Below are 23,210 nucleotides of genomic sequence, written 5' to 3' on the forward strand. Positions count from 1 at the left end.
CCCACAACCCTTCTGCCTATCACAACGAGAGAGAGAGAGAGAGAGAGAGAGAGAGAGAGAGAGAGAGAGAGAGAGAGAGATCTTTCCAATTTACCAGAAGGGGTGTTCATCTGTTCATAACTGCTGAATGCAGTTTCTTCACCATTGTCATCCCTGCATCTAAATGTGTTCATCTTACTACTACCTTCAGGCCCCATTAAGTTTCTCTTTACAAATAACTCATAGTCCATTTCCCTTTAACCAAGTTAAGGAGAATTCTGGCATCCATCGGTTGGACAAATTTTCATGAAGTGTTTTCTCTGTGTCAGGCCCTGTTCTGGGTATGGAACATGTTGTAGATATCTACAGGGTTCACGGTCTGGTGAGGCTGCTTATGTGAACCCACTTAATTAGCCTTTCTTTTGTTTCTTTCCAATTTCTTTTCACAGGGAATTAGACTTTCTCAGGCTTCTCTGGGCATTCCTTAAAAAGAAGAAACGTTCACAGAATTCATTTTCTTTTAGGCTGTAGTGAATATCTGTCCTATTTGGACAGAGGGCTTTGCCCTTGACAGAAGATCCTAGCAGAGTGGTCCCCAGCCTGAAGAAAATGAATTGCACATGGCAGATTTGATGATAAAGATAAATCTAAGAACTGTGAAGGATTTTGGTGCTAAACAGAGGCAACACCAAGGTCGCCAAAGAATAATATGGGAAAGAAACTGGACTGACTGGGGGAATCTTAGGAGTGAGGGTTCCTAGAAACCCCTGGGGGTGTTTTCACAGCATGGCACTTGATAACCTGCAAAGTCCAAGGCTAGGAAAACTGAATTTTCAGCCGGGGCTTTTGAAACACTACGGATAGGTCTTTCATGGAAGTACAGGTGGAAGGATAATGAGACTCACTTTATGGAATGAACTTTTTTTCTTGGAAATATGATTTAATGACCAAATATTTAAATGACTTTTCACTGTGATAAGAAATGGGTATTGCAAAAACAACAGTCTGCCAGAATTCTTCAGAATGTCTTATGAACAATGAAGTAAAATTGAGCCATTATTGTTTTTAAAAAAATCCTAATCTATGTTTAGAAAAATAAATTCATTCTGAAATTGGGTGATATTATGCTTAGGTAGCTTACACAAGATTGGAGAGCTCAAATCTTGCAAATGACTCCTCATGATTTTCTTTTCTCTCCAGTACCATCTTCTGAACTATCACACTGAAAAACCTGTGAAAAGATGTGGACTTGGTTCAAAGGCATTTTGATGTAGTGGAAAAATGGAAACTGGAGTCAGGCTGACCTGGATTATAATGTTGGTGGTTACATGTAGTACTTGTTTTGGATTCTAGTAGCTTCTCTGGGTTCATTGTTTTGGAAACTACCAGATCATGTATGTGAAAGCATGTGTTTCAGAATCTGGGATAACTATACATTATATACGCCTCCCCCACTTTAGACAGATTTCACTCAGAAGATGTGTGTGAGTGTGTGTGTAGGAGAGCTTAGGCCAGAATGAAATGGAAGCTTCAGGAAAGTTTTAGCAAATGTAACTTTTGTTCCTAAAAATGAATGTCCAACTTTTTATTGACAACTCGGGGGTATCATGCTAGGTATCCTGAAAGTGCATCCAAGTATCTTAAAAATTTAAGAAATTCCTTTATTTTGCCTAAAAAAACACACACACACACACACACACGCATAGACAGTTATTGGAATGACCTCTGGGTCATTTCCCTATTTGTGTTTATCTGAGCTCACATGAAATGCAAAGCATAAACTCTGTTGAGGTCACTTCATGATAACTGTTCAAATATCTCTGCCCAGTGGGTGCAGCATAAAGAAAGAACATAAGCCAGAATACATTTTGTGATAACTTTTTTTTCTTCTCTTTAGAAAAAAAATATGTACAAAAAATGCTAATAAGAGCCAACATGGAAGTGTCAAGAAAACATTCTGATAAGTACAGACAAGGAGCTCCTTCTCTCAAAGGAGGGACACATTAGTTATCACCATGCTAGAAAACTGGGATGCAGTGAAAATCCTAGAACAGTTAAAAAGCCCAAAGTGAAGCTGTTGCTTTGGGGCTCTATGTTGTAGGTGCTCTGATATCCTTTCTGTAAAATAACACTGTGCAAACTGTAAAATATTCATTTTCATATAAAGTCCATACAATATGATATACAAAACCATTGAGTTGACAGGGGAGGTCGGTGCTGGCTGCTTTTTGGAGAGAAAGCTGCATTGTTGCCTGCCTGTCCAAAGATATGATTCCATTTTCTTGGTGGGCAAGGCCATTATCTAAGAAATAATCATAACCCAATACCCACCAAATCTAAGATTTTCTGCCAATTGTTAGTGTAACAAGGCTACTTCATTAATATATTACTCTACCCTTTGATGCAATAACTTAACAGATCAGAACAAAACGTTCTCTTTGAAGATTTTCTTTCCCTAGTTGATTCAGATTTATCATTAACCAACATGGTTCTTCCTGCAACTCAAAAGTTTAACTTCCATTTAAAATTCAAAAATTCTGAAGGAGGCAGCAACTGTGGTAATAAAAGGTTAAAGTGAATTGTTATATTAATTTTGTGTCTATAAAACTGAGAAAAGAAGGTTTGTGTACAAATATCACAAAACAACATCAACCATTGAATAAATGTGATGCTTCAATGCACACTTGAACAAGAAGAAAATTTTGTTGGTTTTAAAATTCTGGCATAAATATATTAAAGCTGAAAAAAAAAAAAGATCAGGGCAAGCTACATCACTTCGTCATACAAAAAAATGTACAAAACATTAGCCTCTAACTAGATAAACATAATACTTGTCTTCACAGTTTGACCTTCAGTAACTGTGTGTTTTGACGTATTGAATTGGAAGGTGGTTAAAAAAAAAAAAAAAAACAGATGGCGTGGCATCAGTCAGCTCAAGTAACTTCAGTCATGGAGGCGGAGTGATTCTGCAGAACAAACACAGCAGATAAAACTTTAGGGTTGAGTTGACTGGGCCCCACATTTGCATGCATCCATCCCTCACCACCCCCTTTCTTTCAGGTCTTCTTGAGTTTGCTGTTCCCTCCCCTCAAATTCCATTCCCTCTTCATTTAAATTTTCCCTGATTTTTTTTTTTCTTTCCCCAACCAAAGTAGGATCATTTCTTCACCAAAATATAATCCTCTCATATTTACTCAGCTATTTCTTAATATAAACACTTAACGATCTCAAAGTAACTTTAGCTGCACCCCACACACTTTTTAAATGATTTTTTTAATGTCTAACATTTTCAATTAAATTTTTCCATATAATTTATTCTTTGAGTCATGAGTTCTATAGAAGTTTAATATGTTCCAATGGATAGGTAATTTGGGGTTTAATTTTAGTTATCTTTACAAAAAAAATTTTTTAAGAGAAAGTGATATACTTAATGCAAGAGCCATTAAACTGACTTAAGATTTGCTTCATGCTCTTGTTTATGATTTGTTTCACATGTTTAGAGGAGGATTATACATAATGCATATTAGACCAATCTTATTGTCTCTATCCTTACTATATTTTGTTTGCTTACTTATTATTGATAAAAATGTGTTAAAATCCACCATGATTGAAAATGTGCATTTTCCCTTGTAATTCTATCAATTTTTTTGCTTATATAGCTTGTCATTATCACCCCAAGGCCTTGCCTATTGTATCTAGATGAGATGTCACAAAGATAGTGACAAATTTGAAAGAAGTTCAACTACACTCCTAGTGGACAATAAATTTATGCATAGTCTTACTGCAGTTATTGAGATAAATAACAGATTCAAAATATTTTATCTATCTTAATAAAGCAGTTTTCAAAACTGGTACTTCAGTTTAAAAATTTGATTTATTCCATTTCAGTCCCTATTCCCCACCTACTTTCCCTCACCTACTCCCTCTGCCATTCTCCTTCTTCTATTGATCTTCCTTTTTTCTCATTTATTTGTTTTAGGTGCTTTCTATATGTACATAAAGGTAAAGGTGAGATTCCCTGTGGTATATTTATATATGCACATAGTATGATTTTGTTAAATTCATTCTGCAATTCCTCACCCTTTCCATTCTCCTTCCTCCCTCTGATCTCCTTTCCTCCTCCATTGATCTTTCTTCTATCTTTATGATAGCCTGTACATCCCACCCCTGCCTTTTTTTCCTTATCTTGCTTTAGCTTTCCTATATGAGAGAGATTTCACCCTTGATTTTCTTCATCTGATTTATTTCACGTAGCATGATGATCTCCATTTCCATCCATTTACTGGCAAATACCATAATTTCATTATTTGTTTTTGATATCAGGGATTGAATTTGGGGCATGTGACCACTGAGCCACATCCCCAGCCGTATTTTGTATTTTATTTGGAGACAGGGTCTTACTGAGTTGCTTAACACCTCGCCATTGCTGAGGTTGACTTTGAACTCAAGATTCTCCTGTCTCAGCTTCTAAAGCCACGGGGATTACAGGTGTGCATCACCACTCCTGGCAATTTCATTATTTTTTATGGCTGAGTAGAACTCTATTATGTATATCTACAAAATTTCTTAATCTATTCATTTGTTGATGGGCATCTGGGTGATTCCCTAACTTGGCTATTGTGAGTGGTACTGTCATAAACATTAATGTGGCTATATCACTATAGTATATTGATTTATAGATCTTTTGGATAAATACCAAGGAATGGGATAGCTGGGTCATATGGTAGTTCCCTTTTTAGTCTTTCAAGGGATTTCTATACTACTTTTCCAGAGTGGTTATACTTAGACTAATTTGCAGTCCCACCAACAATGTATGAGTGTGGTATTTAATTTCTTAATGTGTCCTAGACATTTCTTGGTCTGATAAACTATTAATAATCTTGAAGGAGAAGAGAGAAAGAAAATAGGAAAGGCTTCATACAGAAGGTAATGCATGGGCAGTGTTGGGCAGAATGATGATATGCCAAGAAATTATTCTTAGACCAAGACATTGAGGGGAAAGCATTTACAAGGAGGCAAAGATTGAATATGATTGTATTCCCTGTGGTATATTTACATATCAAATATTTTTTGCTCTTTTAAAATTTATATTTGTTTCAGTTGCTTCATCTCAAAAATAGTGGACACTGTGACCACACTGGGCACAAGAACCTACTTGCATAATAAAGAAAAGCTAAAGAGAGAGACTCTAGCTTTTAAAGTTTTACCATTTTTATCAAAAGATACTGTTGACGAATTTGTCATTTAGCTGGTACCATCAGGTTATATATGAAAAAACAAAATATGTTTTTAACATGCTGCTTCTAATTAGACCATTGAAAATATTCACCTTATTAGAAGACAAAACAAGTTAAAAAAATACTGAGCACTAGGTTTCATGATGAGCCTTAACTATTTTTCCCAAAATGGAAATAGCTTTATTGCTTTTCTGTTCTGATTCATTAATAAAAATAAGACTTCATTGAAGATTAAGAGGCATAGGATAGCTTATCAGATAGAAGTCTGATAGTTAATTTTTAAATAATAAAAATATTCATACTACACTCATACACAGTGCATGATAATTACAATGGGAGGGGTTTTCCTTTTTCCTTGTACCATCTATAAAATTGGTTTAGTAATAATACCAAGTATAAACAAACAACTTCTTATTTATTTCTTTATTTTTTTGTGGTGCTGGGGATTGAATCCAGGGTTTTGTGCATGTGAGGCAGGTAGGCAGGTACTTCTACCAACTGAGCTATATCCCTAGCCCTATAAAAAAACTTTTAAGATAGACTACCACAGAAAAGAGATGTCTTAGTAGGACCTCCGATACCTGAAACAAGTAGCATTCTAATGAAAACACTTATATTATTAGCTGTCTCCACTTGCTTGAAAAATTCTTACTTATCCCCAGCTCTCCAACTTCCTAGCTGTGTGTTTTTTGGCAAATAATTTAACAGTGCTGACTTCAGTATTTTTGTCTGGGGAGTGGGAATTATAGTACCGATTCAATATGGTTGTTAAGAATACATTTGTAAAGCACTGAACAAATATTCTAAGCAAAAATAAGTGCTTAATACTATTTTTCTAGGTTCCTTTCAGTTGGCAAGTTTTCTCTATAGCTTTCCTTGTTTTCTCAGAGTTTTTTTTCCCCCTGAATTTGTATTCAGCACTTTGAGCAGTTATCTGATTCAGCACATCATATGGTAACTTATTTATATTTGTCTTTTCTATTCATCTCAGTTCTTTGAGGTCATGGACTGTGTGCTTTTTTTTTTTTTTTGATATCTTGGGCATGAAACAAGGTCCTGTTGTAGAATAACTGATCAAGAAGTAGGGGTTGTTAGGCTGGGGATGTGGCTCAAGCAGTAGTGTGCTCGCCTGGCATGCGCGCGGCGCTGGGTTTGATCCTCAGCACCACATACAAATAAAGATGTTGCGTCTCCCGAAAACTAAAAAATAAATATTAAAAAATTCTCTCTAAAAAAAAAAAGTAGGGGTTGCATGGGATTTCTAGCATCAAAACAGATCCAAAAGTATATTTAGTTAGTAGCCTTTTTACTATGCCTCCTGCTTAAATCATTTGCTGTAGCCAAACCTTTTCCACCAAATATGGTTGACCCTTGATATCTGTGGGTTCCCCATCTGTGGATTCAATCAACCACAGATCGAAAAATTTGAAAAAAAAAATGTTTGTACTGAACATATACAGAACATTTTCCTTGTCACTGCTCCCTAAATGATATAACAGCTATTTACTTAGCATTTACATCATATTAGTTATTGTAACTTATCTACAGATTTCAAATGGTTGTTTGCATACAGGCTATACATAAATAATATACCACTTTAGAGAAAGGACCTAACCAAAATTGAATTTTGGTATCCTTTGGAGGTCTAGGAACCACTCTCCTACAGATACTAAGGGACAACTATACTGTACAAAGGCAACTATTAGTCAAAATGTCACAAATGTGATAACACACAGGGGGTCCAAATATCCTAAAGCATCTTGGGTTTAAGTTGAACATTTCTAAGAAATTCCTGAGGATTTATGGTAGCCAAATCCCTGAATGAACTCCTTTTTGTGAAGGCCTTTATAATGAATGAATTGGATTTTTATTGATGTCAGGTAGATTCAGTGATGTCCTGCCCCCAATAGGGGAATGGATTGATTGACCTCACGAGGTCACAGGTTTGAGCCTCTGGGTCTGCTCTGCTAAATCCACTTTACTATACCTGTGCACTTAAGGTTTCCAGAGGGCTTTCTATCCTTGGGAAAGCCATTAGGGGTACTCCACGGGGATCCTCAGGTTTGGGTTTGGAAGGAGATCCTTGTGTTCCTTTAAAGTTATGGACCACACACATTCCCTGCAGGATGAGGGGAAAAAAGATTGGGGTAAGATTAGAGCCATCAGTGCCTGGCCATCTCTAAAGGTTGCAGGCCTCTTCCTGTGAATATCATCACTATAGTGACTCTTTTTCCTTTGAATGAGGTGGTAGGGACCAGGAGAAAGTCTGAGGTCTCTGCTGAGTACATTTTAAGTGCTGAGGAAGCAGCTGTGTATTCACCAGATGGCCAGGGACAATAAATCCACACCATTGAGCCTGTGTCCTCAGCTACAAAATGGGAATAGGAATACCCATCTCATTGATCTGTAACAATTAAAGATGACGAATGTGAACCACCCCTAGTAACAGGGAACATGTATTGAGGACCACTATGTGTCTGGTACCAGCCTAAATGTTTTATCTCATTTCATTTAACCCACCCAATAATTTCACAAGGAAGGTACTATTATTGTCTCCAGTTTAGATAAGGGAAATAGGTTAACTTGTCCAAGGCCACACAGAGGTTTAAATTCCAGAGCCCTTAAATCACTTCTAGACTTTTTGCCTCTTAATAAGTGCCAAACATAGCAAGTACTCAGCCAACATTGGCTGGTCTTTAATTTCTACCTAAGCTGATCATCCTCAAACTATGTGACTACTATTATCTTGGAGTTAAATGACTCACTAGTGGTAGTTTTTTTTTACTACTGCCATTAAAAAAAAGTCTCCTATAAATTATTACTCATTTTTCTTCATTTTTCTATCAGAGTCAAGCATTTTTATCATCTTCTTTGCTACTTTTGCCTATGTAGCATTTATCTGCCTCTTTTTTTTTTTTTTGCATTATTCTGCATCTTTGTTTCTACATCTGGTGTTTTTGAATTTTTCCTGTCACCCTTCAGACCGTTTACATAAATGTTCTTTATCTGGCTTACCTCCAGCTCAATCTCCAGTTTTTCTTAAACTCCCTCTGCTTGGGAAATGGAAGAAGGGAGTCCTGGAGTTGAGTGACCCAGGTCAGATTCATGGCTTATTGATTGGGTGGTTATTGGGCAAGTTTGGTGACTTTGAACCTCACTTCCTCCTCTATAAAATGAATAAAAATATTGCTAAGGTTGTGGAGGAACACATGATTTGATGTGCTCAAAGTAAGAGTAGACTATGTAATAATTGCTCAACTAATAATGTCCTTGCCATTTCCTCACATTCTTTCTTATGGGAAACACAAACATGTAAAATGACATTGAGCATGTGCCACCAGTGCGCTGCCATCCTCGGTTATTGTTCCTCTCTATTTCCTCACCAAATCTCCAAGTCTCTTTGGAATGTTTCCAGTCTCCGCCATGACATCCCTCCTCTCCCATTTCCTAGCCCCATATGTGTCTGTGAGCTGTGCACATGCAGTCAAGGGGGGTCCTTCTTATGCCAACACAATTCTATAGCAGATCTGGATCTTAGGTAAAGGTCACTTAGAATACACATTTTAACAACTGTGAAGTACTTTGAAAGTAATAACAGACCAGACAGTAACTCAGTGGTAGGAACAGGACTGCAAGATACTGAGAGAAAAGAAATTTTATGTTGGTGCAGAATTTGTCTGGGGCTCCAGCAAACACAGCAGCATTCACAGATATCGTCTTACAAAGACCCCACAAAATTGCTGGGGACAGTCAGAAATACTCTTTGACCTGAGCTGGGAATAGCTGGTTCTAGGACTGATGGATGTCAAAACTGTTTGGTTTAGCTTTTCTTTTGAGCCCAAGTGTTCATGTATGTTCCATTGATCTCCCTTTGAATGGCTTCTTTTCTTGAAGATACCTATATTCTTTCCCTCTTCTAAAAATAATTTCCTCTGGAATTATCTCTTATGAGATATTGGCATCTTGGGATCATTCCAGCACCACTTTTTCTGTAATTTGACCCAGACTATGTTAGATGAGACTTTTTTTTGTTATTACAGAAAGAAACTGAGTCTGTTCAAAGTAACTTCAAATTATAATAGAGCTCTAAAATCAGGGTTCTGAATAAATGTGTTAGCCTTTTTTTGTGGCATCTTAGCAGATGAGTTGAGAAACTGAGTTAGAAGCTCAGACAGGCACACTGTTATACTGGGGAAGGAAAAGGAGGTATGTCATATGACTGTACAATCAATTTTGGGGGATGCCATTCATAAAGGATCTTGGATGGAAAATGGCAGAAAGGGAAATGGCGGGGGGAGGCCTTTGAAACGGACGGCTCTTTTCTCCTTGGGGAGGCTTTCTGATTATGATACGGGATTTATTTCATGCAGAATGTAGGTTTCTAGGTCTGGTGATTCATTGTAAATCCTTCTGGGTCTATTGTAAATCCTTAGAGATAAAACAAAAACAAAACAAAAAACAAAAAACCAGTACCTCCATGGACATATAGCCATGCAATAAAATACTACATAGCAATAAAAAGGAATAAATTATCGATGTATTCTGTAACATGAATAGGTCGTAAAATGATTGTTGGATGTAAGATGCCAGAAAAAAACACACATCATATGATTCCATTTATGTGAAATGCTAGAAAAGGCAAACTAACAGGATGACAGAAGGTAAATGGTTGCCTAGGGAAGAGGGGAAATAAAGAGTGAGAGAGATGACTATATCTGTATGCCAAAATTTATCAAATTGGACAATTTATTAGCCTTTTATTATCTGACTATTATACATCAATAAAACCATAGGGGGTGGATAGAAAAACAAGATAAAAAAGAATAGAAGTTCACCTTTTCCCAAACAACTCAGCTTAAGAGATTTTCTAGGAGAGCAGGTGGCCAAGCCCTCATCTATTTGAGGCATTAAAATATTAAAAATGTAGATATATATGCCACATTTTTTTAAATCCATTCATCTACTGAAGGGCATCTAGGTTGGTTCCACAGTTTAGCTATTGTGAATTGTGCTGTGATAAACATTGATGTGGCTGCATCACTGTAGTATGCAGTTTTAAAATCCGTTGGATATAGACTGAGAAGAGGGATAGCTGGGTCAAATGGTGGTTCCATTTCCAGTTTTCCAAGGAATCTCCATATTGCTTTCCAGATTGGCTGCACCAATTTGCAGTCCCACATTACTCAGCAATAAAAGAGAATAAAATCATGGCATTTGCAGCTAAATGGATGGAGTTGGAGAAAATAATGCTAAGTGAAGTTAGCCAATCCCCCCAAAACAAATGCTGAATGTTTTCTCTAATATAAGGTGACTCTTATAGTGGAGTAGGGAGGGGGAGCATGGGAGGAATAGACGAACTCTAGATAGGACAGAGTGGTGGTGGGGGAAGGGAGGGGGCATGGGGTTAGAAATTATGGTGGAATGTGATGGGCATTATTATCCATGTATGAAGACATGAATTGGTATGAATATACTTTATATACAACCAGAGATATGCGAGATTGTGCTCTATATGTGTAATAAGAATTGTAATGCATTCTGCTGTCATACATAAAAAAATTAATAAAAAAACAAATGTAAAGATGTGGAGAAAAATATGTTAACCAAAATTCCTCTCCCAGAAGATTACATGTAGAAGCCACTGTGGTGGAAATAAGGTGCCCAAGGGCATGTTCAAATAACAAGAGGCCTTCCAAAAGGAATTGCTGTGGATAGTTGCAGGGTTCCTTATTTCTGAGGAGGATAAATGCACTATGATGACTCCTGGGGCCAGGATGCAGTTTCCTGGGATGCTGGAGGAGAGGTTGCCTACTTCTACCAGCTCTTCCTTATCTTTCCCTATAAACACTTAGCTTCTGCCCCCAAACATGTGAAGAAACACTTAAAGAGCACTGGTTTGCAGATGTGCCACATTATCAGTCTGCCCATCCCCAATTTAGGACCAGTGGTGAAGGAAATAGAGTAAGCTATCCTTCTTGAGCACCCCTCTCCCTGACCTCCAGAAGGAAAATGGTCAAGCATATTTCTGGAAAAAAATGTATTTTGAATTCACTCTTGCAGCAAAAGGATGCATGATACATGGAGAATAACTGCACCCCAAAATGTCAGGACATGGAATTGGACTGCAAGGTCTATAAAACCCCACTCAGTATGACCTCAGCCTTGGGGACCAAGGTAGGAAGAAAGAGGCTGACGTACCAGAAACAGGGCCACCGCGGTGCCCAGGATGAAGCCTGCGATCACGTCTGAGCAGTGGTTCCGGTACTCTGAGACCCGGTTGAGGCCGGTCAGGAAAGCTGTGCAGAGGGTCCCGAGGCACAGCACTGGCTTGGCCAGTCGACTGCTCTTCGTCTTGATTGTGCTTGTGATGTACATCTGGAGTGGAACAGAAATCGGGGAATGACAGAAACCAGACAGCCTCTCTGTACTGGTGCATGCACCGGTATGCACGGCCACACAAGCAGGGGTCACCCCAAAGCAGCCACGTTTACTATTTCCCCTTGAACAGCTTCACTAAAGCTCCTTAGTAGAAAGTGTTGGTAGGAAGCTAGTGCTGCAGATAACAAGGGTACTTAATCAACCTCTTGTATTGAAGTGGACATGAGAACAGAAGTTATATTGCTATAAGGAATGGCTGCAGAATAACGACAAGATTCAGAGCATGCACTTTTTATGCAAGGAATCAGAATCATTTGAGGGTATTAGTAAATCCAGATAACAATCTCCAATATAAAATAAATCCACTATGGGAATGAATTTTATGGTGGAGATCAGGTAAGTGAGTGACTGTACATTTTACCTTTTGTGTTCCACGCAGAACTAGCTGCTTCTGTTCACTTTCAGGCAACAATACAAGAGAGTGAGCTGACCGGCTGATGGACTAAATTAGAGCAGCCCAACCACCATCACACAAACAGATTTCAGTTGTGACGGGAAGCTGATTCCCACATTTCTTGGGAAAACTGTGATCAGCTCCATTCACTCATTGACTCCAGTGTTTTAAAACATTATAAACTTTTCTTTGTGTGCCACAACTTACTACAAGGGCAAAGACCTGAACCAAATAGAGAATGATGTAGTTTGTGGCACCTGAGATGTAGCCTGTTGTATTCTTGTGCGAAGCTGCATAAGACTTAGGTTTCAAAGACTCAGTTATCAAATGTGTCCCTACTTGTCTAATGCTAGGAAGATGTGCCTCTTTCAAATGATCACCTTTGGCAATGGCTACCAGACACCAGTAGAGGGCATACTTGATGCATCCCTAACAAATGTGATGCATTTAATACCGCTTAAAAAATGCTTTTTAAATTATTCTATAGTATGTGTGTATAGCTGGAGCACATATAAGTCCAGGCAGATGTGGTTTGAAATGTTACAGTGGAAATTGTTAGTTTCTTAGATGTTTCAATATTTCTATGAATACTACAAGACAGGAGTCTGTTTCTTTGTACCAGTGCCCTTTAAAACTGGCTAGTGTTATATGCATGTATGGAAATATCACAATGAAACCCATTAATTGGGATAATCAGTATGCACTAGTAATTAAATAAAAAACTGTGCTTATATCAAAGTTAAATAAATTATAGTATATTATTATAATCTGAGACTGGGAAATATTACTTAAAATCTTCATATTTTTAATATAATTTCTTATGCTCCTACATTGTTTTCTAATTATATCCTTTATAAATCTTTCCTAAAAGAATACCAACTATTAAAAGCATGGAACTATGATTAATTCATAGTATTCACAGTATTAAGCAGTACCTAAAAAAATCATTGTTGAGTGATTTCTTTTGTCTTTTTAAATTGACACACAATAATTGTGATATTTATGGGGTACAATGTGATATTTCAATACATGTACACACTGTATAATGATCAAATTTGAGTAATTAGCATATCAATAACTTGAGTAATTTCCCAAAACACTTAACACACAACAGACTCAGAAGATGTTTGTGGAATCCTGTATCAGGTTTCTGATTATAGTCCATTTGTGAGGCATGAGTTGGACTAGATTATCTGCATCCTTGAAGATACGTGCTACTACAACACCTATTTGATGCATGCTGACTATATTTGCTTCTTTGTTTCTCAATTAAGGTTGTCTCATTTGATGATGAGACAGTAGTTTAAGTACAAGATGTTTTTATAATGGCATTATCGAAATTTTATGAGATTGGATTCTGATATAAAGGAAAAGGTGCAAGAGTAAACTGATTTATATAAATTAGGTTTTAGATAATTTAGGACAAATTGATCTCTGAAAGTTGGAAAATACACTGACTGCATCAGAATGATTTCTTTTAAAAAAAAAAAAGCATGGATTTTTTTCCTTCCTTGATAAATTGAAGAAGTCTAACCAAGCAACAATTGATCTGTTTTATAAACCAAGGCTTCTGTATTATTTGTGTTCATGTTTCCTTACCATGGGGGGCGGTTGAAATCATTATTACCATGTATTCATTAAAGAATAGCTCTAAAAGGAATAACTAAGACTTAGTTGGTGGTTAGCAAGTTGATCCCGTAGACGAAACCCTGTAAATGGGACACAAAGGCACTAATTGCTCCAGGTTGTATAAAAGAGAATATTCACCCCATGGACCAGAGCTAGAGTCAATCACCTCTTTCTCCACTCCGGAGTGGTGGAAGAAACAATATTCCCCAGGAGTCAGAATGTGCTTCCTATAGCTACTTAATGGGGGTGAAGGGAGATGGGCGCCTGCCCCTTGAGAATGGGACCAAGGCACACCAGAATGGCTGAGAACAATGGGTAGTTTGAAAAGGGTCTTTCCTCTGCCTTCTCCCACCCCGTCTTTCACTGAGAATCACTAGATGAATCACATCCTGAAAACAAGTTGAGATAAGGGAAAGGGTGTTGTGGCCAACAGTTGTCCCTCCACTGGCAAATGCACATGGTACTCATCAGTGACCTTATGATATCAGCCATATGCACCTTTGAGTTGATCCCTGTACTTCTGGGTGCTGGATTCTAAGGAAACATAGGCTTGAGAAAGGTGAAATGAAGGCATTTCCAAAACAGATACATTTTAAAAGTAGGAAAAATAAGAGAAAACCGTTGTTTCATAAAGAAGATAAACCATAAAGAAGATGTTATAACCCTGTGGGGCAGTCAAAAGGTGGTGTGATGTGGGGAGCAGTGAGAAGTGAACTTTTGAGTATTAGGGGTCCTTCTAGGATCACTCATCTCTCCTAGCAAAGTGAAAGAGTGTCAGAAGAAGCAAAGTGAAGCTGGGCCTGCCCACTGCTAGGGCAGCCATTCACTTATGGCCACACCTGACAATCTGTAGGCAGGTCTGAGAAAAGTGGGCTGTTCTGGAACCAAAGCCTTAGCAAAGACTGCTGTGAGGGGTGGTGAGAAAGTCCTAGCTCTGACTCTGTGTCCTTGGCTCTTCTCTGGGTCCCAGTTGCTGCATCTGCAAAATGGGAGGCTGTAACTAGGGGATCATCAACATTTCTTTCCAGAACTAATATCCTCTAGGAGATCAGGTTGTTCTTTTGAGATGTTAGGAGTGAGATTAGGTTCAGGGGCCTATATCGCATCCTGTAGCATATGATGTTGATCTGATAGCTACATGTTTTACGGGTCTTTATAAAAATCGCTATAAGTGAGAGTGATAAAAGGATGGGGGTAGGGAAGGCAGAGAGAGACACACCAGCAAAAACCTGGCTTAGGGGGAGATGGTAAGACTTGCACACTCACCGTGGCGTACAAGGCGGAGTAAATGCTCAGAGCAGCATGTTTGGAGGGAAAGGATCTCCGAGCCTTTTCTATTACTTCCAGGTCCCCCGTACAAATGTTCCCATTGTTTATGAACTGGTGGTGCACCCCGCAGTCTGTACTGGTATAGTTCGGCTTACACACTGTCAGGAAGTATGGTGTGAGGTGCCCAGTGACCACTTGTCCGGCGTTTACAAAAATGTCCGTAGCAAAAAGTCCAAATGCAAACACACCTAAAAGGAGATTTTAAAGAATTTTTAAAAATGGTGACACATGCTGATGATTGGTTTTTGCCCCTGAGAGGAGACAGAGCAGTCGGAGTCCATGATGACCTGTCAAAAAGATCCTAAGAACTCCCAGAATCAAATTCTTCCCTTACCTTCATCTTTCCAGGGAGTACAACCTGTTTCCCAAATCCCCATTTCTTCCAAATCGAGGTTTTAAACAACCTACTGTTAGCATTTTATTTATTTTTTGTATAAGTACCACACCCAATAGAATTCAAATTCTAGAGTCTCACAGACCTGGGCTCCTATGCCACTTAGGGTGACCCATTCGCAAAATACTTGGTTTACCTTCTTTTTTTTTTTTTTTTTTGAACCTTGGAGTCCTTAGTTACAAAATGGAGGGGCTAAGTTTGAGAAGACAAAGTTCCATACAAAATATCCAGTGTGGTGTATAGTTTTAAGTAGTTACTCCCTACCAATTCTCTACCTATAGAAAACATTCTTCTTGGTCTTATTTGGAAATGCAAATAATTCTAGGAGAGGCTGTCTATAATATCACGGTAGGTGAGAGTGGAAAAAGATTTTAGGGAGCTGTCCTTAAAAACAGAAAATATCATGATTGAATGGGATGTTTTATTTGATGCTGGAAACAGGAAATAAGACTAAAGGAAGGGTGTTGTTGACTGTATTAGTTTCTTATTGCTGCTGTAACAAATTCCCCAAACTGAGTGGCTTATAGCAACTCGGTATTCTCATCAAGGTCTAGAGGTTAGAAGTCCAAAGTAGGTTTTCACCAGGCTAAACACAAGGTGTTGGCAGAGCTGTGTTCCTGCGACAGTTCCAAGGTAGAATTCATTCCTTGTCCTTTCCAGTCCCCCCACCTCCCTTACTCATTTTATGGCCTCTTTCCAGCATTCACATCATTTCAACTTCTACTCCCGTTGCCACATCTCTTTCTCTGACTCTGGCTCTCTTGCCTGCCTCTTATAGGGTCCCTCATGATTAAATTTGGCCCATCTGGATGATCCAGGATACTCTCTCCATCTCAAATTCTTTAATCACACACATCAGCAAATTCTCTGTTGACACTTAAGGTAACCTATCACAGAGTGGCCACTATTCGGACTTGACTTGTTTGGCTGAGGACCCTGTGGGTAGGCAGTACTTCCTAGATTTTGTCTGTTCTCTGGTAAATTCCACAGGATTAACTTCAACAAGCTTGAACATGAATAAACAGAATTATCTTTTTTTTTCCTAATTTAAATTTGTTTATAACTAATACATAGAAACAAAAATTGGACCATGTTCATGGGGTACCATGTGATATTTTGATACATGTGTACACCGTAAAATGTTTAAATCCAGTCATGCATATCAGCCTCCTTGAACATTTATCATTTCTTTATGGTAAAAACATTCCAGCTCCCTCCTTCTAGTCTGCTAAATTCAGTACATTATTGTTTTTCATAGTGCTTTGGCATAGCAAAACCTCTCACTCCTATAACTGTAACTTACCCTCTTCCTGTTCCTCCCTTGCCCTAGGTCTCACCTTCTTTTGGCAACCACTATTCTACTCTCAACTTCTATAAGAACAATATATTTTTAAAAATTCTACGTGTGAATGAGATAAGCCAGCACTCAAAGACAAGAACGGCATTATTTCAATTAATATAATGATCTCCAGGTTCATCCACGTTTTCATAAATGACAGGACTTAATTCCCTATTCATGACTGAATAGTATTCCACTATTGTATCTGTGTATCTGTACCACATATTTTTTATCCATTCATCAGTTGTTGTACACTTTGGTTGTTTCCATTTCTTGACTACTGTGAATTGTGGTACAATGAACACGGCATGCAGGTGTGCCTTTGACATGCTGCTTTCATTTTGTTTGGACATATATACCTAAAGTAGGATTGCTGACAAGGAAACTTTGTATTGTTTTCCATAATGGCAGCTCTAAGTTACAATCCCACTAATGGTACGCAGAGGTTCCCTTCTCCCTTGTCCTCACTAGCACTTGTTCTCTTTTGTCTTTTTGCTGATAGCCATTCTTACTGAGGTGGGGTGATATCTCACTGTGGTTCTGACTTGCTTTTCTATGATGATTAGTAATGTTGTGCATTTCTCCATATACTTGTTGGCTGTTTGTATGTCTAAGAGAATTCTTCATAGGACACATTGCTGTGAATTATTTCAAAGTCTGTTCAGTACATCTCTAGATTATCTGTTAAATATATCAAGAGGCTTTATAAAGCCTGACGATAATGAAGACAATGTTTCAAAGGCAACTTAAAAGTTGTCAAGTGTGAGAGACAGTGTTAACCCTTGTGTCAAGGGTCTGCTTGAGTTTCAATTAAATTTCTACCCAATTTTGATTTCCATATTGAATGTCCTGAATCTGCAAATTGTGCTGATTTCAGTACCAAAAAGTTAATCTATTATAGCAGAAGGGAAGAACAATTTGGCTGAAATCTTCATCCAGTTTTCATTTTGATCTGTATTGATTGCTATAATTTTCCTTTCTGTGGCTTTGCCAGAATGTGCTTTATCACAATGAGAACTGGCTCTTAATAGCTTCAGCTGGCTCACACTCACATGGTCTGACCTCTGTGGGCAGGCATCCATTGATCATGCATGGCAGTTTTCACCCCCAGGTTCTAGAAGTCTGAATCATTGGATTTTTTTTTTTTTTTTTTTTTTTTTTTTACATTTCCAAGCAAGAATCTCAAAGACCAAGTCTCTGGCTTTTTTAAGGAGCAATAAGTCTGTCTAGACATACTTTTCCAGGAAACGAGGATAATTTATGATTTGAAAAAGGGAAGGTGACAGCATTTTCCTGTGGCATTTTCTTTGTCAGAAGTGTCTCCAATTAGGGCTGGTCTGCTCTTTCTGAGATAGGGGATTTCTCAGCTATTTGGATCAGGATCTGAAGTGCCACCTCTGTGGTCACAGTGATCCTGTGACTGTCGGCTCTGCATGTCACTGTCCTGTGTATTGTTGCTGAGAGTTGCTTCCTCTTTTTTTCTCTGCTGCCTCTGGTGGATTAAGTCTGCTTCTCCTGATGGCTTAACAACATCTGCTTTCCTCAAATTTTATTCTGGTGCATTTGATCTGTCCTTAGAAGGAGGTTGTGTCAGCTTGGGGAGCCCACCTGCTTGGCTTGAGCCACCCCAATGACAGGTGACCTGCCGTGGTGATTTACAGACAGCATTAAGTCACACAGGGATTTTGTCAAGGAACTTAAGCCACCCTCTGCTATTTACCCTGACTTGTGTGTATTTTTACAAGCCTGAGAAGCTAAAAATAGCTCCTTTTGTCCTTAGAGTCTGGTGAAATGCCATTTATGTTCTCCTGTACTGCAAGGTATGATTTGAAGGAGACGGTATCAAAATATCTATGTATCCTACTTCATGTCTAAAATTGAGATCATATATTTAAAAAATTTGAACCCATTTTCATTTCTATTACCCCTCCACCCCCCACCCCCCGCCATGGCTCTATTCCATCAATAGTGTCCTCCTTGCAGGAGAGCTGATTGCATATCAGAATGGATTTCTGCATTTAATTATAGCAGACAAAAAAGTCTGAAAGTCAAGCAATTTTGACTTGCCAGAGCCATGTTCTCATGATATTTATTACTGCTTTGCTTCTCCTCTAAACACTGAAATCTTGGCTTGGAAGATGAAGAATCATGGTGTGGAGGCCCAAACACCTGAACATCTAAAAATCAACCACAGAGCACAAGAAGATGTGGATACAGATGAGGATGTCACAAAAGGTAGAGAAGCTGGCCAGATCTGGCTGAAAGAGTAAAGGGACACAACCACGCTCCCTGCCTCATACGGTCATCAAGCCTCAGGGGTGGGGTGAAAGAAATCTCCAGAATAATATTTTGGAAATGCAGATGAAGGGTGGCCTGCACCTCCCAGGATACCGCTCAAAAGCCCTGCAAATGTCTTGGGGAAGTTTCACATTCAGCTTGGCACCAGAGCCACAGGTGACTGCATTAGGAATGGCTAAAAGAGTCAAATGGGTTGAGAAGAGGCCTACAATTAAGACAAAGAAATTGGCATTTGCTGGTGACACCTGCAGGCTCTGCCATGGTGACAGGAATCATCTGAGGAAACCAGAGCATGTCTCTTCCTTGTGGCCTCAAAGAACTGAACTGACATGTGCTTGGTAAGCCAGAGGACAAAGAAAGGGGAAGGTTTTCAAAAGTACCTCGTTTTGTTCTAGGGCTTTACCTGGACTCCATCTGATTTCAGTTAGGATGAATTTGGACAAGTTAGGACCTTCGATCACTAGTAGTTTAGAACGGGAAGTGAGACTCTGTGACCTGGTTCTGGCTATGCAATCAGCACAGGGCTCCAGCTCTGGTCCTGATAGAATGAGGTAGAAACAGTGACATATTCTGGCAACATGTGTGATGAGGATCTTCAAAGCCACAGATCACTAGTCTGCTGGCAAAAGGTATTAGTGCTCATGCCAGGATGCCTTCAGACCTGGACGAGGTATGTAACCAGACTGCAGGTGCCCCAAAGGACTCTTGCTCTCTGCTCAGGCTTCCTCAGAAAGCCCAGACCCAAGTACAGAGTGATAGTGAGGAGGGACTGCATTCCTTCTTGCCCCAAGGATCCTGTGACCTTAGACAGAGCCTCTTAACTAAAGACTGAACACTCTGTGCTAAATTATACATGTGTAATTTTTCAGTTAAAATTGCTCTTTGCTGACAGCCTCTGATGGATCATCTCTCAATTGTTCACTAAAATATACATGATGACAGCAAGAAAAAAATGGAAACCCGTAACAAAATTCAGAGCCAGGACTGATGCCAACGTGCAGGGAAAATCAGAGAGGGGTTTGCCCCACAAGAAACTACATATGGAGTAGGTTAAATCTCACCCTCTCTGACTCTCTTTGTGTCTCTGTCTTTCCTACTTTGTCACACATACTCACATACAGAGTTTCATAGTGTAGAAACTCAAGTTTCTCAGAAGACGGGGACCACAGGAGAAAATCTAGAGAGAAAATTCTTTTTTCCCCTATCATCTGACCCGCTGACTCAGATCCAGGAATTGAGTTGCTCAGATAACAAGGCTGTCATCTCTCCATTGGACGAGTTCTGCTCTTTGAATTTACCCATGGATTACCTCCTTTTCTCTCTAATTCTTCAAATTGTTTTTAGAGACGACGACTAGGCAATGGAACCTTGTGTCTGAGAGGAAGGGCCTCGCATCCATGGATACTGTGCACTGGAAACGAGGTTAAGGCAAGAGGAGAAGGCGGCTCTCTGGGGCAGAGGAGCTCCGATGGCCTGTTAACTCCATGATCTGCACCATAACTCTCTCTCAAGCTGCAGCTCTGGAGATGAATCCCACTCTGTTGGTGAATGCTGAATGTGTAAAATGTATAGGGAAAAATGGACAATCACATATCACATGGTATTATGGGTTAGGTATGAGGTGTCTCCCCAACACTCAAGTGTGAGACAAAGCAAGAAAGTTTAGAGGTGAAATGATTGAGTTATAAGGGCTTAACCTAATCCATGCGTTAACTGAATGGACTGGGTGGTGACTGTAGGCAGGTAGGTGTGGCTGGAGGAGAGAAGTCATGGGAGCATGCCTTTGGGGTACATATTTTGTCCCTAGAGAGTGGAACACTTTCTCTATTTCTGGATTTCCCTGTCCTGAACTGCTTTCCTCTATCATTTGCTTGCTCCTCCAAACACTGAAATCCACCTCGATGTTCTGCCTCACTTTGGGTCCAGACTAGTGGAGTTGGCCAGTTATGAGCTGGGATCTTTGAAACCATGATACTCAAAATAATTGTTTTTGAAAGGCCTTTTGGTCACAGCAACAAAAAGGTAACACATGGGGTCTTGGGAAAACTACTTCTACTTTGGACTAGTATGATATCATTATGCTTGTCTTTTGTATTCATTCCTTGTTTCAGTCAGTATTTACATCGGTATGATTATCCAATAATGTCCATTTCACCCATTAAAATTGTAGAATATTCAAGCTTTATAAGAGCATGCAATGCCTTTATTTTTGCATCAAACTTGGCACATACTAGACATTCTCATAATTAGACATGGCACATAGTGATAATTTAATAGGTTATTATGAGTCCAAAAAATGAGCCGAAGAAACATCAGACTAACAGGTGAAGAGAATAAATGAGCATAGGTAGTTATCTATACTTTTAGCTCATGTTGGTGTCTCATGTCTTTGATTCTATAGAACATAGGGTGGCTATCAAGCTAATGAACATGTAAGTTACTGTGACTGAGTCTTTCCTATAAACTTCATGAAATCCAGCTTAGTGCTGGACACCTAGAAAGCAAAGAGAATAATTGAAAACTGGGACTTTAGAAGTGTCTCATGAATTGGAAAACTTGTAAATTACAATTTGGAAACCAAACCCTTCTCTGTTTTCAATGTAGCAAGAATGGAAAAAAAAACAGAATCTTAAATTAGACTATGAAGACCCATGATAGACATAATAAACACTACTTGTTAGAAACGTTTGTGAAACACAAAGAATCAGGAAGGCATGATGAACCTGGGAAAAACAGGTATGGTTTTACTTAGGCACTCACATCCTAGAGAGAAATGTTCCTGTTTCTGATTCTGAGAAGTTGCCAATATTGTCATTTTAAATATTAGCACATGGGCTCACGAAAATACAGCTCCTATACATTTTCATGTGGAGAAACCTACATGGAACATTTTGAATAGTAAAAGGATACTAAAATTAAGGAATACAAAAGATAAATATAATGGAAGCATTATCAAAAGTAAAAGGATACTCTGGGTTAAGTCGGTAACAGTATCCTCTGCATCTCTGTCTTTCAAAAGGGAGGGAATGGACATTTCTACTTCAGTAGGTCTCAACTGCTCCACCAGCAGCTTCTTGGTCTGAACTGCCCCTTGTGCCACCCCTGCCTGCCTCACCCCTTCCTCCATATAAGTATGTTCTCAACCTCTTATCAAAAATTGTTAAAAGAGGAGTATTCTTTTGTTTCTTTATATTAAAATTATGCAATAAAATGTAATTAAAGAACTATTATATGATATTGAGAATATTTGAATATTCTCTCATTTAAAAAGTTAACCATTATGGCTGGGGTGTAGCTCAGTGGTAGACCAGGCCCTGGGTTCCATCTCAGTACCATTTTAAAAAAAAAAGAAAGAAAAGAAAAAAGTTAACCATGATGATGATGATGATGATGATGATGATGTTGATAGCTTTTCTACCATGAAGCCCATAAAACAAGAGATAATTACCCTCAAATGAATTTCTGGCCTTTGTTTTGGTGGGGAAAAGGATGGAATATCTTACTCCATATAAAAACATGCAAGTAAATGCACTGATTTGCCATCACCATTCAAGGGTGTGCAGGAACCCCTCAGGAATTCCTATGTTCTGTTTTCTCAAACTGCAGTCGGGCAGCCACTAGCTCTTAAGTCTAGATGACTTTTTCCATCAAATCACCATTGCAAACGGATGCACTTTTCTTTGCTTTTCCTTTTGCTACATTGAAAGATCCAGTGGAGAAACATCTGTTTAGTTCATTTGCCAATTTATTAATTGTGTTTTTTGAGTGTGAAGTTTTTTGAGTTCTTTATATATTCTGGACATTAATTCCCTGTCAGAAGAGTAGCTAGTAAATTTTTTTCTCCCATCCTATAAGCTCTCTCTTCACACTCTTGTTTCCTTTGCTGTGCAGAAACTTTTAAATTTGATGCCGTCCCGCTTATTGATTCTTGGCTTTATTTCTTGAGCTTTAGGAGTTTTATTCAGGAAGTCAGTGTCTGTGTCAATATGTTCTAGTGTTGACCTTATGTTTTCTTCTAGCAATTGCAGTGTTTCTGGTCTAATTCCTAGGTCTTTGATCCACTTAAAAAATATTTTTATTTGTTTATCTTTTATGTGGTGCTGAGGGTCGAACCCAGTGCCTCACATGTGCTAGGCAGGCATGCTACCACTGAGCCCCAGCCCCAGCCCCTCT

General features: G+C 38.7%; 1 protein-coding gene across 2 annotated transcripts in view; it reads right to left on the minus strand.

Annotated features, from left to right (window-relative positions):
- Positions 1–1,841: 1,841 nt before the first annotated feature.
- Plppr1 (phospholipid phosphatase related 1) overlaps positions 1,842–23,210 on the minus strand; it is a 313,126-nt gene continuing 291,757 nt past the window's right edge. For both annotated transcript variants that reach the window (XM_046457212.2, XM_058578072.1), the window contains 4 exons: positions 14,944–15,194; positions 11,415–11,591; positions 7,204–7,335; positions 1,842–2,945 (listed from right to left, as the gene is read on the minus strand). In XM_046457212.2, the coding sequence (XP_046313168.1) occupies positions 2,913–2,945; positions 7,204–7,335; positions 11,415–11,591; positions 14,944–15,194 (593 nt within the window). In that variant the 3' untranslated portion in view covers positions 1,842–2,912. The remainder of the gene's footprint in view (positions 2,946–7,203; positions 7,336–11,414; positions 11,592–14,943; positions 15,195–23,210) is intronic.

Source organism: Marmota monax, unplaced genomic scaffold (genome assembly GCF_021218885.2).
Source record: "Marmota monax isolate L192 unplaced genomic scaffold, Marmota_monax_Labrador192_F-V1.1 WCK01_AAM20220418_F8-fsc00069, whole genome shotgun sequence".
Taxonomy (NCBI): Eukaryota; Metazoa; Chordata; class Mammalia; order Rodentia; family Sciuridae; genus Marmota; species Marmota monax.